At 42.4% G+C, this 19,222-nt stretch overlaps 1 protein-coding gene across 1 annotated transcript in view; it reads right to left on the bottom strand.

The window, feature by feature from the left end:
• Window positions 1–19,222, bottom strand: part of LOC103181055 (protein tyrosine phosphatase receptor type M) — a 220,877-nt gene that overhangs the window by 58,253 nt on the left and 143,402 nt on the right. Inside the window, 1 exon segment of the mRNA XM_007897258.2 lies at window positions 16,390–16,416. Coding sequence (XP_007895449.1) covers window positions 16,390–16,416 — 27 coding nt within the window.

Here is a 19,222-nt window from a genome sequence, read left to right as displayed (position 1 = left end):
ATCAATCCCTCAAATAGAATTAGTGATTCAATTTTTGGCTGTTTGCCGTGCGTAAATTGGCTGCCATGTTCACCTGCAAAATCCACAGTCACTACACTTTACAATACATATGGCTTGTACATATATCTTTGAGATATTCTCTTGAAAGAGTCTGTATCAAATGTAAAGATCATCGTGATACATTTTTTTTGGTAGATGTTCTCATTCCTTACTGACATTTTCATTCCACTTCAACTCCTATCTCTTTCAACACACCTACGGCCCCCTCCCTCTGCACCCTCTCCCTCACTTGTCATCCAATAAACATTGGTCATTCACTCCAAGGCTGTTTGTGAGACATAATGGCACTAATGGCAGCTGCGTTTCACCCACAAAATACACAGCCAACCCACTTTCCAGTATATCCGGTAAAATGCTTTGTGATATCTCAATGAGGTGATAAGGCGCCATATCAAATGCAAGGATTAATATTATTATAATAACTCCATCCCTGTAAAGTGCTCCAAGGTATTACTCTATGTGCAAGTTGTTGCTGTTATTATAAAAATTGAAAATATTTGCAGATTTTCAAAACCCAGGAGAGAGAGGGGGGAGGGCGGGTAGCTGTAATGTAGATAATAACATTAACAGCCAGATATATGATGGTTCAAAGAAACCTGAGCCCATTTCAATGCTATTAAGATTGCACCAGGGGTGAATTTACTGCTGCCAGTGTTTTCTGCTTAAGAAGAACAGCTGGAACACATTGCAAAAAGTTGAATTTTGCTGGCTTGCTTCCTCCTCCTGTTATTCCCGGCGAGTTGCGTAATAAATCATTCCAGCATGGCCATAAAACAAATAAATGTACCTATCAAAAGCACCCCATAGAGCCACTGATAAGTAATGAAAAACTGTTATGTACTTCACTGGCATATCATTTTTTTTGTTACGGAATATTTGACAGAAAATTGTGGAAACGTTATTATTACATGTTTGTTGAAAGACAATCTGAAAGTCAGTCAATGAATTCCTTACATCATCGGAGCGAATGCTTTGTTTCAGCAGAGGCAGATCGACAAATATGCATACACACTCACAAACAGACCTGGAGACATACACAGACACATACATTCATAGATAGACATATAGCCAATAGCTCACAAACAACCCAGAGATGGAGACAAGACATACATTCATAGACAAACCTTTAGGCAAAGACCTAATAGCACAAAATAATCACCCAAGACATACACACTGTCACATCACTTTACATCCTGTGAAGCATTTTGAGATGTCTCGATGATGTGATAAGGCACTATATCAAATATAAGGTTTATTATTATATGAATACAGACATGCACTCACTAACAGACCTTATGCTTATGCCCACATTGCATGTTATTTTTTTACTGAACCAAGATTTGATCTCCTGTCTGTGCTGAGATAGCTGAGCTCAGCAGGAGCAGCATTGAGAGGTTAACCATGGACTCAAATGATTCTGGGGGTGTGGGAGTGGGGGTTGGGAATGGTCAGCCAGGATTCCTGCTGAGACCTAAAATTCCACCTAATCTGAGCCTGTGAGAATTTTTTTTAAGTGAAGGTTTCTTAAACTCATCCTTCATTTTTTCTGATTTTGTTTTGGAGTTATTAACAAGAGGTGGTTTGCAAATTATAACTGAATTTAGGAATGTTCCAAAATTCTTGTTTTAACATAAAACAACAACAACTAATTGCATTTGTATAGCGCCTTTCACGTCGGGAGGAAGGCTAAGACCAGGTGGAATTTCAGGCCCCAGACTCGCTATTCAGTGACTCCTGGTGGACAGTGGGTTTCAGTGAGAACTGGATCAGCCTCAGGTGTGATCATTATTCTTGAATTTAGTTTAGTACCTATAATGTCCAGAATGTCTAACTCCACAGTACTGTAATTGAAAATGTCACTGTATTTTGTAATGGAACACAGAAGCCAATTTGCAAACAGCAATATCCCATAAACAACCATAAAGTGAATGATTTTTTTATTATTATCTTCAGGATTGTTGGCCAGGACACAGGGAGAAACTTCTTTCTCTTTTTCAAATAATAATAATAATTGTGCCCTTCACATTGGGAGGACGTCTCAAAGCGCTTCACAGGATTTACTGTAAAGTTTCATGATTACACATTTTGTAGCAATGTCTTGCATTTCTGGAAACAGCAACAGCACCATGGGATCTTTGTGAATAAGCAAACGGGACTTGGGTTTACAGTCTCATCTGAAGACGGCACCTCCAACATTGCACTGTTGCCTTAGCACTGCACTGAAGTATTAGCCTAGACTGTGAGCTCAAGCTCCAAAGTTAAACAGACTCTCACACATGAAGCACGACCACAGCCCGTGGCACTCTGCTCCAGCACTGAGCCCAAACCTTTTGGAGCGAATGGAAAGAAAACTAGGAGGAATTATTTTTAATAATAAATGAATTACAGGGGAAATCACTTTGTGCTGGTATTGCAGTAAACGCCTTGGGACATCCTCCTGACGTGAAAGGCGCTACAGAAATGTAATTTGTTGTTTGTTGTTGTAAACACTGATCAGCTGAAAAATAATTTGACACAAAAAGGCAATTTTAAAACATACACTGAAAATTTGCTGCTAGAGAAAAAAAAATCCAATTACACAGCATTTACAAGCTAGCCAGTTACACACCCTTCTTGCTTGGAAAGGTCCATCAGAGGACGAAGCATCTATATATTTTTTTCCTTCATTACACGGGACTGTAGGCAGAAACTGGATGGGGAAAGAAAAACTCTATCGTCAATCCTGCCAGTCCCAAAGTCAGCCTGGTTCTGCTGGAGCACTCTTGTCTTGTGGACTATGGGCTATGGGTTCAGGGCCCATATCGGGAACTTGATCTCACAGACTAGGCTGACACTCCTGTTAATTCAGTGCTGGGGGAAGCACAGAAACAGGCCATTTCAGCCCAACTACTCTGTTCTGGTTGGGTGTGTTTTCAGTGCCTTATTATTAAGGATGATGATATGCACCTTGAGCACTAAGTGGTCTTCCATTCATAGAAGCCATGGGGATAGAGTGGGAGGGGGTAACTTGTGATCTTTGTAAAAAGCTTGATTTGTAAAACAATAATGATAATAATCATCCTTGCATTTGATATAGCACTGTATCACATCGTCTCAAAGAGCTTCACAGGATATACTATAAAATGGATTGTCTGTATATTTTGTGACCAAACACACATAAAGTCTTGATGTGTGCTTTCTGCCTAGTTTACTTTTCGGACTTTTCTATTTTGCAGTTTTGGTGGAATCAGAGATCGGTTTACCTCGCAGTAAGTAAAAACACGGTTGTTAATCGAATGGTGGATTACTTTCTGGGGGTAATAATTGCTCAAAAAAAAATGTGGTAACTCAATCCACAACTGTTTGTGGGGCACTGCTGTGCACAATTGACTGCTGCATTTCACCCACAATTACACAGTCAATTCACTTTATAATATATTCTGTGAAGCGCTTTGAGATGTGTCAATGGTGTGAAAGGCACTGTAACAAATGCAAGGATTATTATTATTATCAGCATGCAAATAGCTCGAATGACGTGTCAGCTCCGAACAGCTGCTCATGAATCCCTTTTGCGAATGGTGAATGAGACTGATATACCTGCTTGAGGAGGTTTTACCTCCCAGCCCTAGTCTCTTTAACTGTCAGCAGTACACCTGGCGATTCCTGACATCTATTACATCTAAAGTAAGCATGCAGTAACAACTCATCTCACTGGATGCTCTGTCGACTCTGAGAGGCCTTGGAAAGTGATGGCTTTCCAGGGTGCATCCAAGCCATCAATCCTTCTGGATATCAGCCAACTCGCTGCCAAAATATTGGTAAGGCCTAATTGAAAAAAGAGGGAGCAAATGTGGAGCATGCGCACTTTATATTTTATATAGATATTTATGGTTTGCGGTTATTTAATCAACAGACCTTTTGTAAGCATGAATAATCGGTCCGCATGCCAATGTGTGAGCTGACCCGAAACTAATCCTATCTGTTGGAGAGTAATCTCCTGAAGCTGCTTTACCACAAAAAAAAACATGAGACTAGTTCGAACCTATTCATTTCGATTACCGGTGACTAACAGAACTCCATTTCGTCACAAAAGGCTAATGCATCGTGTAGGGTCACAGATCTCAGCACGTCTTGCTTGACTGGGTGGTCATTGAAAGACCTTGGTGAATGATGGTTTCTAAGTCTGCATATTGGCTATTAAAATCATTGAGACAAGGCAGGTCTCCCAACCAGACACCAACTCAATTACTGATGAAATATGACAGCCCAGTAATTGTACCTCGGCAGCAAGCCTTTATGTGGCACTTTTTATTGCTCCCTTCAAAGTATTGCTCTGTGCACATCTTATTACAACTTCAAAGCCTAAATATAAACAAATTGCCTTTTCTTCATTACTGGAAGCAAAGAAGAGCTCATCCAAAATTAATGCATAAAAATAATCCTTGCAGCGCTTTATTGAGTTGTCGAGACGTCTGAAAGTGCTTCACACAATTTTCTGTGAAGTGTAGTGACTGCGTGTTTGTAGGCGAACGCAGCAGTCAATATGCACACAGCAATATGCCACAAACAGCCATAACCAATTTTATTCAGGAGATTGTTGTCCAGGAGCCAGGGTAAACTCCCTTCTCTTTTTGAATAGCGCCACAGGATCTTTAACGTCCATCCTGGCTCAGCCAGGACCTCGGTTAAACGTTTCAACTGAAGGAAGGCACCTGTGACACTGGAGCATCAGCCTGGACTGCATGAGTTCAAAGTGCTTATGTGGGGCTTGAACCTACAAACGTCTTATTAGGTGAGAGTGCAATCAACTGAGTCTGAATGACATGTAAATACATAATTCCAGCCCTTTAACACAAAGCTATCAGAGGAAGACTTGAGCAACAGATGATCCAGGAGTGCAATAAACTTCTTTGGTGGATGTTAAAAAATCAGTTAGTAATAAGGAAAATGAAAGCAGAAAAGATTAAACGAGTTAATGAGGTTTACGGAGAAATAATTTGAATCTCAAAGGTCTTCACAGGGAATTTCTGACATGTGAAGAGCTTTGAGATGTTTTGACGTTATAAAAAAACCAAACATTTTTTCTTTCTTATTGTAGGCAAATGCCACAACCGCCAGTTTCTGCACAGAAACATCCCACAAAGAGGCATGAGGTGAATGATCAATTAATCGGGAGGGCTGCTGACTAGGCCACCAGGAGAAACTCTCTTGGCTATTTGAAGAGCGCCATTGAGGTATTAACATCCACCTGAACAGGAAGACGGGACTTTGGTTTACTGTCTCGTCTGAAGGACAGTACAGCGCTCCTCCAGCACGGCACTGGAATGTCAGTCTCGACTGTGTGTTTACAAGCAAAGTAACAGTATTATGAAACCTAAAACTATATCTACAGGTAACTTCAGCAATGGCTCAATTGGTCAAACCCAAAGCCAAGTAAGAAACGGAGTCACACAGACCTAGAAGGTCACAGCCAGGGAAGAGAGTGAGGTGGCGGGGAGTGGGGTATTGGAACTTAGACTGCCATAAACAGCAGAGAGTGGAGACAGACACATTGCTCCTTGCAACAAAGGAGCTCACAGCACAAGGGCAGGCTATCTCCCCCACTGTTCCTGGCTAGTGCTGGCTCCTGCACTGAAGGAATCAGCTCTTATAATATTACACTATAAATACGAGACCAGTGCTGCCAATCTAGGAGATAGGTTCCTTTTTCCCTTATGGTTTTTACACGCTGTATTAGGAAGTAATTTCAACCAATTGTGATCACACAGTGCTATAATGCTCTAGGGTTTTCCATTAAGATTTGTTTTTCTTGTTTACTTATGACTTTATTTCATGAAAACTGATTAAACGTATAAATAATGTTTCAAAGTAAACTCTGGATTTAGTGCGCTAGGCATTAAATGTATGGGGAAAAATCTTATGCTTAGAAATGTGTTAAAATGTGTAATATGTGTGTCAGGCTGGCTCAGTGGTAACATTCTCCCCTTTGAGTCAGAAGGTTGTGAGTTTAATAACAATTATAATGACTGTACTTTTTGTGGGCGAAATGTGGTAGTGAACAGCCATGTCCCACAACCAACCATAGAGTAAAACCCCACATTTGGGACTGCATATGGTCTAAGCTGACAATCCAGTGCAGTGCTAGGAGAGCACTGCATTATTGGAGGTGCTGTCCTTTGGATGAGATGTTAAAACCAAGGTCCTATCTGTCTGTTCAGGTGGACAATAAAGATCCCATGCAAGGACATAAAGAGAAGGGAGATTCTCCCAGTGTTTCTGCCCTACAATCCCCCAGATAAAAATGGCCTTTCACTCCCAACCAAACTGCCCGCTCCCTCCGTTCATTAGGCTCCGGCCTGCTCCATGTCTCCCGCCCAACCCGCCCTACCATCGGTGGCCGGGCTTTCAGCCTCTCTGCCCCCAAACTCTGGATCTCCATCCTACGGTCCCTTTGCCTCACTTCCTCCCTTGCATCTTTCAAGGCTGGTCCCAAGACCCTTTTCTTTGACCGTGCCTTTGGTCTCCCTCCCACCTCTCTGCTTTCCCTCATCCCTATACCACCCCTCCCCCATGCTCGGGCCCCGACATCTGACTGTTCAGTGCTTTGGGATGTCCTCCTGATGTGAAAGGTGCTCTATAAATGTAATTTTGTTGTTGTTGATGGCGTTTTCTAGGGCATTGCTGTGTGAAAAGTAGAATTTGCTTGCAAATACACAGTTCCTATACCTTATAAGAAATTACCTGTGAAGTGCTTTGAGAGGTTGTGAAGTTACAGGATTTTAGTCATCTTTCCCATCCCTCCCCTCCTCCCAGCTCCAGTGCTCCACTGGAATTGTCAAGCGCTTTGGGACAACCTCCCAACGTGGAAGGCGCTGTATAAGTATAAATTGTATCTGACTGTAGGGGATATTAAAAAAAAATGCCCAAACTGTTAGCAGTATTAAGTGAAAGACTGACTGGAGCTTGAGCAGAATCATGCTAGCTTCTGGGACTGATTCAGGGTTCTGCACTGCAGCTGTCTCCCCGCAAGGTTACACCCACTTCACAGCTTCCTCCTGCACTGCAAGCTGTTGTCTTCATCAACTCAGGAAACCAAGCTCTTTCCAGAAAACTCCAGAGCTCCATTGGGAAGGAAAACATAACAAGAGAGGCCAGAGCAAACAATGGAGCAGAAGATAGCAGTGCCTCATGGCAAAGGCATTTAGCATAATTCTTTCCATAACTCATCAAAAATCCACAGCTGCTCAGGCAAAATACCAACAGGGGCTATTTATAGCTGTCCACCTGCTTGCTTTCTGTGCACAGTACCAGTGGAGGAATCGCCTCAACATCTAAGAAAAGAGGCACAAGTGAGACTGACATGATAAATGGCCTCTGCGTCTCACCAATTTCTTTCCCTTTCCCTCCTGGAAGGCGTTTAGTGCCTTTACTTTTTATTTCATTGGAGTACAGTTCCAAGGCCGTCCTGCTATCCCACAGTCAAGTAGCTGAGTTAGGTGTCAGTCTGGCTCAGTTGGTAGCACTCTCGCCTCCGAATTCCGAAGGTTGTGCGTTCAAGCCCCCATGTTACAGTCAATTCACTTTACAGTATATTCTGTGAAGCGCTTTGAGACGTCTCGAAGACGTGATAAGGCGCTGTATCAAATGCAAAGATTATTGTATTATTATGTTGGGACTTCAAGGAGGAGCTTTGCATTGTCAGAGGTGTTGTCCTTTGGATGAGACGTTAAACCAAAGTCCCAGCATTTTCAGGTGGATGTTAAACATCCCATGGCACTATTTGCAAAGTGAAGGGAGTTTCTCCCAGTATCCTGGCCAACAACTCTTCCCCCATCCCCACAAATAAAATTGGTCGTTCACTTCATGGCTGTTTATGTGACATTGCTGTGTCAATTGGCTCCTGCGTTCAACTGCAAAATATAGTCACTTCACTTTGCAATAAATCCTGTGAAGCGATTCAAGGCATCCTCCCACTATGAAAGGTGCTACATAAATGCAGGGATTATTATTTTTATTAATATTATAAAAACACTGGCAGTGAATAAGTTACTCCACTATGGGCCAAATCAGCCATTATAAAGACATAATAATGAGGTTGCTATTTGTAGCGTTTGGGTATAATCGGCACCCAAGGTTAAGACTACCAGTTGTTTCATTCTGAGTGAACACATACAGGGGCAAGAACTCAGAAGAGACACGACAACAAAGTCACCAACCTTTTCAAGGACTAGGCAAAACTGGGAAAGTACAGATGGTATTCAACCACAAAATGTACACTCACTGCATTTTACAGTATATCCTCCAAAGTGATTTGGGACGTCCTCTTGATGTGAAAGGCGCTGTACCAAATGTAAGGATTATTATTATTGTATTATTATCTATTGGGACCTTGTTTAAGCCCTTTTTTGCAGTAATTGCTGGTCAGTACGAAAGAATTAAAGGGGAGGTTAGGAAAAAATTATTTGCGCAGAAAGTGGGCGGAATGTGAAATTCTTTACCGCAAACCTTTGAATGTATCAATTCTTTTAAAAGGCTTGAAAGATGAAGTATTAAAAGGTGTGGAGAGTGAGGATTAGATGGGAGAGGTGGAGAAAACTACAGAGCAGACCTGTTTTTGTGCTGTAGCGTTCTGTGAATAATTGTAGCTGTCTCTTTGGGAAAGGTGCAAAAGGTGACAGTATTGGAGATGATGCCTTTCTATATGTGGATTCAACAAGTTAAACATCTCTTCAATGAAATGTGCACGTAAATACTTAAGCACACCAATTTAGTCGTTTCCCCACCTCGAGGGTTAAAGGTCCTTAATCACATTGCCAGCTAACATTAAGTGGAGATGTCTCGCAGAGACACGCTACGCTGCCTTGTCGATGTTAGCTTGATTGCTCAGCTACTTTGCATGAGAACAGAGCAATTGAAATGTCACCAAGAGCCGCTAACAACATATCCCCTACCACTGTGAATATTTATAAAGCAAAGGGCTGCGCTGCACTGTCCTTCCCAGGGCTTTGTTTACTAAGTCACAAGAAGACCTGTCACACAGACAGCATCAATTGCTTTTACAAAGCCATACTTTACTTTATTAATGTCACATTAGCATTTGCACGCAGAGCTCGTCTGCACTGACAGCCTAACCGAGCAAATGTCCACCTTTAACAGATGGACATTAAAGATCCCATGGCACTGATCGAAAAGAGAAGGGAGTTTCTCTCGGTGTCTTGGCCAACAATTCCTCAGATAAAATTGGTCATTCACCTAATGACTGTTTGTGGAAAATGGCTGTGCGCAAATTGACTACTATGTGCGCCTAGAAAGTACACAGTCACTTTGTGTTACAATACAATCCTGTGACGGTCCTAACGTGAAAGGCACTGTAAAATGTAAGGATTATTATTATTATTTATTTTAAGACTCAACCATGCGTGAGGGGCGCTATAGAAATGCAAGTTCTTGTTATTAAAGCAGCAACATATCTCGGTCCTGCATTCCCCCAGACTCATTCAGGAGTTGGATTCCCAACTCCCCCCCCCCACCCACACAGACGTACACACATCCTTTTCCCTCTCCCCCAACCTCCACTGTTGAGTGCTCCGAGACCCTACACCGCATGAAGTTATAAATGCAAGTTTTTGTTGTTGCGTCTGACCCCCAGATTGAAAAGGATCTGTACTGGAGCAGCTGGACAGTGATGTGCTTCCAAGCGAAAAAACTTTAGATATTTAATTTCCTGGTCCCGAAAATGGGAAGCAGAAAGTCGATGCAGAGTCAGCTGATACTCAACATCAATAACTTGGATTTAACTAGTACTTCACATGAAGGAAAATGCCGCAAACAACTTGCATTTATATAGCGCCCTTCACGCGGGGTAGCGTCCCAGAGCGCTTGACACTGGCAGAGTATCAATGGCTTTACAAACCCAGAGTAGGAGCCCGAGTAGGGTGGAAGATATGGGGAGGGGATTCTACAAGGAGGGTAGTGATCAAAGCTGCAGTTAAAGAATCTTTTTTTAGATACAGATAGTGTACATGGCCGGAAAGGAGCAAAACAAAGCTCACAGTCCCAACAAGCCCTTAAACCCCTGCTCTCTTGAACTCCAATCCAGAGTCCCTCCACCTCACTCTCTCACTCCCCACCTTTCAAGTCCACTTTAAAACCCACCTTTTTGAGGTCCCAATGTGAAGAGCTTTGAGACATTCTCCTAATCTGAGAGGTGCCATATCAGTGTAAATTGTTGTTGACCTAATAATAATCCTTGCATTTGTTATAGTAAATTGTGGGGGGGGCATGATTTGGGTGGGGACATGGAGAAGGAGAAGTGGGGGGGTGAAGAGATGGGTGGACAGATTGTCTTTTCCTCCCGATTTGAAGGCTTTATTGGAAAACCACTAAATGACCCTTGTTTCAATTAACGGCATTCTTCTCTGAAACCCACAAGTGTAGAATTTAATAGGATGTTTTCAACCGACAGGTGCAGTGAGAAAATCCCTGGCTATAATAGTCTTGTCTTTCCTGTGAAAATAGCATCCAAATGGCCATGGTTATCAATTTAGTTGCTAACTTGTCCTGACAGAGAACAACAACGTATTTTATTTTGTTTAAGTTACTGTCCCCTTATTGCTTTTAGTGCATCACTCAAACTTTTGTGAAGAGTTTTCAGCTCAAGCTACTCATTAATATTTTGCTGTACATTGATTTATTTTCTCATGATGAGTAGATTTTTTTCCCCCCTCCCAAACTGCTCTGAATTGTGAGCGCTTGTCTGAACCGGAACTGTGTGTCTGCAAAGTTGCAAGTTCATTTATTCACCAAAGAGCTACTTCTTCTTGGCCTGGTGATACTTAACCTGTAATCAATCATTAGTTAGATCCTAATTAAGAGTCTTGTGTCTAGTTCTGCTAGTTCTGGTCATCTCACTTTAGGAAGGATAGCAGAGAGTTAGATAGGATCAAGGAAGATATAAACATTCTGAGACACTACTTCATGTGACGGGTGCTATATAAATGTGGAGGATGATACTGGGGATGAGGAATACTTTGCTACCGTTTTTACAGTAGAGGATGAGGATAAAATATCAGCCGTATAGGGAAACCTAAAAATAAGTCAAAGAGAAATAAAATTAATATAAATAAAAAAATGGTAAAGGAGAAAATAATGAGACTCAAGATAGACAAATCTCCAGGATCTGATAGGTTCCATCCGAGGGGTTAAAGGAAATAGGAGAGGAAATTGCAGATGTAGTTGTCATAATTTTGGAAAGCTCACTAGATTCAGGAATTATAATAATAATAATCCTTGCATTTGATGTAGCGCTTTTCACGTCGGGAGGACGTCCCAAAGCGCTTCACAGAACACACTGTAAAGTGAATTGACTGTATATATTTGTGGGCGAACGCGGCAGCCAATTGCGCACAGCAATGTCCCACAAACAGTCGTAGATTGAAAATGACCAATTTATTATTGTTTTTGGTTTTGGAGGGATTATTATTAGGCTCTGTGTGGAGTAAGGAAACTTGCCCTTAGATTGGAAAATGGCGAATGTCATCTCTTTATTTAAGAAGGGAGTGAGGGAGAACCCAGGAAACTACAGACCTGTCAGCTTAACATGAGTTATAGGAAAAATCCATCATCAGGGACAGAGTGACTGAATACATGGACAGGTATGAGCTCGTCAAAGAGAGTCAGCATAGGTTTGTGAAGGGTAGGTTGTGTCTGACTAATCCAGTTGAAATTTTTGAGGAGGTCACTAAAATGGTGGATAAGAGAGTGTCTATGGAAGTCGTTTATGTGGACTTTCAGAGGATATTTGATAAAAGTTCGACACAAAAGATTATTAGCGAAAATGGAAGCGCATGGAGTCGGAGGTAGCCTTGTGAATTGGCTTGGTAATTGGTTGGGAGGCAGAAAGCAGAGAGTAGCGATAAAGGGAACGTTCTCTGATTGGTGGTACTTGACAAGTGGTGTCCTCCAAGGGTCTGTACTGGGACCCCAGCTATTCGCCATATATATAAATGACTTGGGTGAAGGAACAGCAAGTTTTATATCCAAGTTTGCAGACAACACTAAGCTCGGAGGCTCAGTAAGTTGTGTAGATGGGAGTAGGCAGATGGAGTTCAGTGTAGGGAAGTGTAAGGTGATCCATAATGGACTGAAAAAGATAAAGCAGAATATTTTCTTAATGGGGAGAAATTAAGAACTGTGGAGGAGCAAAGAGATTTGGGTGTCCATATCCACAAAGCACTAAAAACTAGTTCTCAGGTGCAAAAAGTAATCAAAAAGGTGAATGGAATGTGGGCCTTTATCTCGAGGGGTCTGGAATACAAAGTGGGAAGAAATGATGCTTCAGCTTTATAGAGCATTAGTCAGACCCCATCTGGAGACTGCGTTCAGTTTCGGGCACCACACCTCAGGAAAGATATATTGGCCCTGAGAGGGGGTGCAGCGCAGGTTCACCAGAATGTTACCAGGCCTTAAAGGGTTAAGTTACGAGGAAAGGCTGTGTAAACTTGGATTATATTCCCTTGAGTTTAGAAGGTTGAGGGGTGATTTGATTGAGGTGTTTAAAATGATAAAGGGATTTGATAGGGTAGATACCGAGAAGCTATTTCCTCTGGTGGGACACTCCAAAACAAGAGGGCATAGTCTTAAAAGTAGAACCAGGCCATTTAAGAGTGAAATCAGGAAGCATTTTTTCACTCAAAGGGTGATAGAGATCTGGAATTCTCTCCCCCAAAAGGTTGTGGATGCTGGATTCAGCCATACCTTCAAGAGTGAGGTTGATATATTTTTGGTAGGTCAGGGTATTAAGGGATATGGGGAGAAAGCAGGAAATTGGAATTGAAAGGATTAGTTCAGGTACAGATCAGCCATGATCTAATTAAATGGCAGAACGGGCTTGAAGTGCTGAACGCCCTCCTCCTGTTCCCGTGTTCTTATGTTCCTCTTAAGAGTACCAGCAATGGTTTTTCCATTTAATATATCCTGGAGGTAAGATTAATCCAAGCTGTTGCTGTTTACAAAAAAAATCATTCCGTCATTTCACAGTCTTAACTCTGAAAGACCAAAGGCATTGGTTCAATACTTCATTAGATCATCCTGACCAACAGCTCAATCCAATTATAACTTCACTTTCACAACCCCATAAATTACCTTGCTGCCTTACTCCAAAGCACTGAACGGATAACAGGGGGAAGGGCAACTGATAGGGACCAGAGGCGAGGGCCTGAATTCATAGTTAATCATTTCGTGTTTTACACCACTTCAGATTTGAAAATGAGCGCAAGGAATATCTGAGGGGATCTGTATCATACATACAGAGCATCCACACAGAAGCTCTTGTGCATTACACATGCTGTATCTACAGAACAGGTAATGCTCCTCACTATTACAACTGAAATTATGTGCAGGCACACAGCACACGGTGATGGAACACATGCTAAACAATTGGATATTAGGGTTTTCATTATAACCGTCCACATTCAATAGAGACCTGTTTGAGGGAGGTAATGGCCTGGATCAAAATCACAGCTCAGATCAAGATTATAATAATAACAATCCTTGCATTTGATACAGCGCTTTTCATGTCGGGAGGACGTCCCAAAGCGCTTCACAGAACACACTGTAAAGTGAATTGACTGTATATTTGTGGGCGAACGTGGCAGCCAATTGCGCACAGCAATGTCCCACAAACAGTCGTAGATTGAAAATGACCAATTTATTATTGTTTTGTTAGTTTTTTGGAGGGATTATTATTAGGTGTGTGGAGTAAGGAAACTTGCCCAAGGTTTCGCCCTCTGCCTGGAATTGAACTCAGGACTCTCACTTGCAAAGCGAGTGCTCTAACCACTGAGCTACAGGACTCCAAGATGGAGTTAATAATGGGTAGAGGGAATGCCGCAGTACTTTTTTACCATCAAATTGAAAGGGATCAAGGGCTTAATATCAGCTTTAAGAGACCTTTGTTTGCTACTTTAACTCTTTCAGTTGATTTCATGAATACATCTGTCCAGACCTCAAGCAAAGCCACCCTGGAGTTCATGATGTGGCTGATCCCAGTAGAAACAAGTCTCAAAGTGATTTCTATGTTTATCGATAGGCACATGGTAGACTCAATGGGTAACTAACTGGCGGTAGATTATTGGTGATAGTCCCAATGGCATTTAAAACAATCAAGCACATTTATTTCCATGTTTAGATGGATGCATGGAACTCTCAGTTTGGTTTGGATACTCTTCAGCATGGTGATTGGTTTCCACATCTGTCAGACACCCGACTGACGGAATTTTTTTTTGGCAAATGGGTTTGGTGGAATAGAGAGTGAGGATTGAAGAGAATCTATGGGTGTTGCGAGGGGAGGGAGGTAGAGGGGAAAAAGAAGACTGAAAGTGAGTCACACCCAAAACACTAACCCAGCTTTCTCTTTCAGATATTTGGCTGCTGTCAGTTCCAACATCTCTGTGCCAATTTCTGCATGAAAAATAGACAACTCCTTTGCAAGCTACAAGCAACGCATTTTGTAAAGCTGGGGGAGGAGGAAAGTGGATCGAGGAACAATTTGAAAACAGGATTACACAATGTTAGACTAGGATGTACGGAGCAGATAACACAACATTTAGTTTAATGATACCGTCAGCTTTATCAAACCAAGTTCTTAAGGACATAAAAAGCTAAGAGTTCTAGGCTAAGCCTCTCTAAAGTCTATTTTGAACCATGTCCTGCAAATTACACAGCACTTTATCCATCACAATTTTATCTGGATTTTTTTTCATAAGGAACATTTTCTTTGTACTCATCAAAGTGACAGGTGTCAGGCCTGGGAAGAGAACATCTCGCCACCCTGTGGGACGATGCCCCTCGCTGGGCTCGTTCATGCTTCAATCTCTAAAGAACAGCAGATCTTTTCAGGATAATTTATCATCCCTTATTGCTACTTTCATCATTGAGCACGCATTAGATCCCACTGGCTATGAAAGGAGGTTCGGGGGAGGGAGGGGGGCTGATTCCCAATTTGTGGTCGTATCACGTTCTCCCATGACAAGTGTGGTTACAGTCACCTGCAAAGTAAAGCTGTCTCTTATTCTGCTCCAATAATACACTTTAATCCCCAAACAACACCCACTCCTGCCCCAAAGGGGCAGTTCCACTGTCTGCAACAATCCATGTGGCTACTCACAGAATCATAGCACAGCACAGAAGGAGGCCAATCAGCCTGTTGTGCCTGTGCCGACTCTTTGAAAGAGCTATCCAACTCATCCCGCCTCCCCGTTCTTACCCCATGGCCTTGCAAATGTTTCTAGGTAAGAATGTTTTATCATGTAGACCTGCACTTACTAGGAAATGGACTGAGATGGCTCAAGCATCTCATGCGGGTTCCTTAACAACCAACACAGAGAGTAAGCATTCTTCTCACCAATCTGAGCAGGATTCGGCTCCCAGAGGTGAACAGTCAGATTTTATGCAAGTGCACTACTGGAGTTGCCCAACAGAGTGAAAATAAGGCTCTACAACCTGCCGTACTACAGGACTTTGGCTTTTTGTTCAGCGGCTCTTTTCTTGCTACATTTGGCTGTCATCCCTTACAGCTGCGACTCACTCAAAACAGAAGCAATTTCCTGGTTTTCAGTGATTAAAATTAGACTGTTTTCAACATTGCTTACATTCTGCAGTTCTTTCTTTGCTGCATGTATGTTATTTCAGATCTGCCCTTCCTGTCGCTAAGAGATTTGCTTCTCTTTAAAACCACACTGTTTTGGCAACATCTTTGACTAATGCAACACTGTAGAATATATTCAGGTTAACCATTGCCAGTTAAGTTACTGGCTTAACCTGTAGCTCAGTGGTTAGAGCACTCGCCTCGCAAGCAAGAGACTTGCATTTGATCCCGGGCAGGGCGAAATGTTGGGCAAGTTTCCTTACTCCACATGCCTCTGTTTACCTAACAGTAAGTAGGAACCTGGTTGTTAGTCGGATTGCTTTTCTGGGGATAATAATTCCTTCAATAAAAATAATAATAAATTGGTCACTTCAATCCATGACTTTGTGGGACACTGCTGTGCGCAATTAGCTGCCATGTTTCGCCCACAAAATATACAGTCAATTCACTTTACAGTATATTCCATGAAGCGCTTTGAGACGTCTCGAAGATGCGAAAAGGCGCTATATCAAATGCAAGGATTATCATTATATATTATATTATTATTAACCATTGCATTTTCAGTTACTTTAATGCTAATAACGCCACATCTGGGATAAAACACAGACACACACATAATAGAACAAACAAATAAGACAAACGTTTGAGCATGGAAAAAGCATGGAAAAAGCATGGAGCGGTTCATTCTCAAAGCAGCTACTTACAGATAATAAGTGTAGGACTGATAGCTTCTTCTGTCAGGTAGGATGATTGGAGGGTTTGGGCGGTGGTGGGAAAGGATGGAAATGGGAGGAAAGAAAAGCAAAATATTAATGTATCAAAAAAGGTAAGAAAATTGAAATTTTTTCCCTTCGCCCAGTGCCCACACCCCTCACCCCACCCCCACCTCAATCACCCTCTTCCCCACTCCAGAAAAGCAAATGGAGAGACTGTGATTGCTAAAGTCAGAGCAAATACACAAAGCTGTGAGGACAAAGCGGGGGGTGGGGGGGGAATGATTGATGGGGAAATCCTCACAGGTGATTATTCTGGCATTATTGTAACAACAATTGGTAGGAAATGGGGAAGAGAGCCCTGACGTAGGAGAGAGAAGGCCAGCCAAGCCCCCAAAGTTGGTAAAGAATTCGGAAAATGATTCCACACACAAGGAGGCATCTGATGGGCCCTCAGGAGATTGTGAGACGTAATCACAAGCTTGCCGTAGAAAAGAAGCACTGGTAAACAGCAATAAGAAAGTCAGGAATCAATGGCACAGTTTAGGTTTGTTTTACACACACAGAAAGGGGAGAGGAAAAATAACCTGCGGATGGAGAGGGAGCATGGAGCTTATGTGTGAAGATGTTAGAGTTGATGTTTATAGGAACAGAAGGAGGCTATTCAGCCCCACTGGATCTTTTTGGGTCATTTTCTTAGAACTTAGCAAATCTTTCAATCCCATTTTCCTTGCTATTTCTCCAAATCCTGTAAAACTCTTAATTCCCCAGTGTAACTTTTACAAACGCTAATCAATTCTACATCTACAATAAGGCCATTCCCACAATCCTCCGTGTGAGGAAATGTTTTCTGATTTCACTTCTAACCAGATCACCCCTGATTTTAGGACCACTTTCCTCTTGCGTTTGGGAACCATCCATCAGAGTGTTGGGTCGGTCCCATCTGACGATCATTAAAAACACTTTAGTCGGGCCAGCAAATGGCAAAAGATGCCCCCAAAAAGGATGCTTCGCTGCTTCTGGAGTTGTCATTGCCATTGGCTGGATCAGCAGTGAAGCAGGAGCTCAGAATGGAAGGAAGTGGAAATGATGAATCGCAGGGAGATGGACCAGGTGTACGAGAATCGTGGGAGTGTCGTTGCGGGAAGCAGGGAAAGATCACAGTGCGTAGAAATTCCATTGAGGGTTATGCACAGTACCTTTGGCGATGCCTGCCACTAATGGGATCCCCCCGATGCCCCCATTATAGTCCCACAGGGCAATGATGAATGGAATTTTTACCCCAATATGTACTGGGGAGAAAGGGAAGAATAAATGAGGAAATGGTCCCTTCTGAAAAGAGGTTGGTGGGAAGGATGGACACCTGTATCTGAGGCTCGAAAATCCCCCATGGTCTTTGGGATAATGACAACTGCCTTAATATTTAATATCATCCAGAATTGTGGAAAATATGTAAATCTTAATTTGGGAGCCGGGCTTTCCACAGTCCTCAGAGAGAACATTTAAGAATTGATTGCATTTCTGTGCAATCTGATGTTTAAATGTCGAGACAATGGTACGTAGGTTAAGAATAGCAAGAATTTCAGGTCGCTAACGTTATGTTGTGAGTGGTGGAACTGATGGATCAAAGGCTGGTTGGAATGGAAGGGGTGATGATAAAAGAGAGGCCTGCACTGCTCCCGTGAAAGGCAATTTGTGAAAGGCAATGGTGGAAGCACGGAAAATGGGACAAACAGTTTATTCTGGGACTGTCTTAATGCACGACCAACAGAACCGCTAGCATGTGGGTTTTTGTGGGAATCCAATTCTGAAGTGTCAGCAGAGCCGTTATTTCTGTTAGTAAACTTAAACCTTTCTCTTCCAGATGCACACTAACCTCCATGTCAGCTATCAGCATTCCCAGTTTTTATCTCAGATTCTGTATCATGCAATCCACGGCCCCGCAGAGGAATTTTTTTTAACACCATGTTTTGGTTCCTTACTGAATCGTTTATTTTCTACCTGTGTTTTTACATTTCTTTCATGGTTTATTAATGCGTCGCTGCTTAATTGAGCCAAACGGAGGGGAGCCTGCCCTTTGGCCTCCAGAGTGCTGTCCCCTGGGAAGGCTAAAGGACAGCTCTGTCGATCCATCACCCAACTCCAACCCAATTACATGCCATGCTAATGCACCATCAAAAAGCCTAGCAGTTTAACACAGAAGAAGATTATTTGGCCCAATGTGTGGATTCTTTATTAATTCCATTTTTCCACCGTCACCTCCCCCCACTTCACCTCCTCCCGGCTCGGTGTCAGGCTCCACCACTGTTAAGCGTTCCAAGACGCTGCCCGCCATGAAGGGCATTATATAAATGCAAGTTGTTGTTGTTTTTCAGCTGCCATCCAATGACATCCCATTCCCAACCACAACCCAAATCTCAGCATCACTCCTTAAGCTTCTTAATGCTACGGAAATGCCAAATAACCCTTTTGCAAGCAGCCTGTTTTCACCATCAATAATTCACAAATGAACCTCGGCAACGGAGATGTATCGGCATCAGTTCAAAGCATCACCGACACCAATCGGAGACTGACTGTGGAAAGTGACAGCCAGTGATCCCAGGAGGCATGTTTTCAGAATCTCACCCGAGGTCTCGCCATGAATAAAATAAAAGCTGGGATTACGCTGCCCCCGCTATGCCTTTGTTCTATTTATTTTATATAATATAAATGAGTAAATCTTCACAAAGGCCAATCTATTTCACTTAACCAGATGTTCTGAGTTGCTCATTTGGTTGAGCACTGGACCTGAGAGCCAGATGAGACTGGGTTTGCTAACCGTATT

The sequence above is a fragment of the Callorhinchus milii genome, unplaced genomic scaffold (assembly GCF_018977255.1).
Source record: "Callorhinchus milii isolate IMCB2004 unplaced genomic scaffold, IMCB_Cmil_1.0 Scaffold2, whole genome shotgun sequence".
Taxonomy (NCBI): domain Eukaryota; kingdom Metazoa; phylum Chordata; class Chondrichthyes; order Chimaeriformes; family Callorhinchidae; genus Callorhinchus; species Callorhinchus milii.
This window is presented reverse-complemented; position numbering and strand designations above follow the sequence as displayed.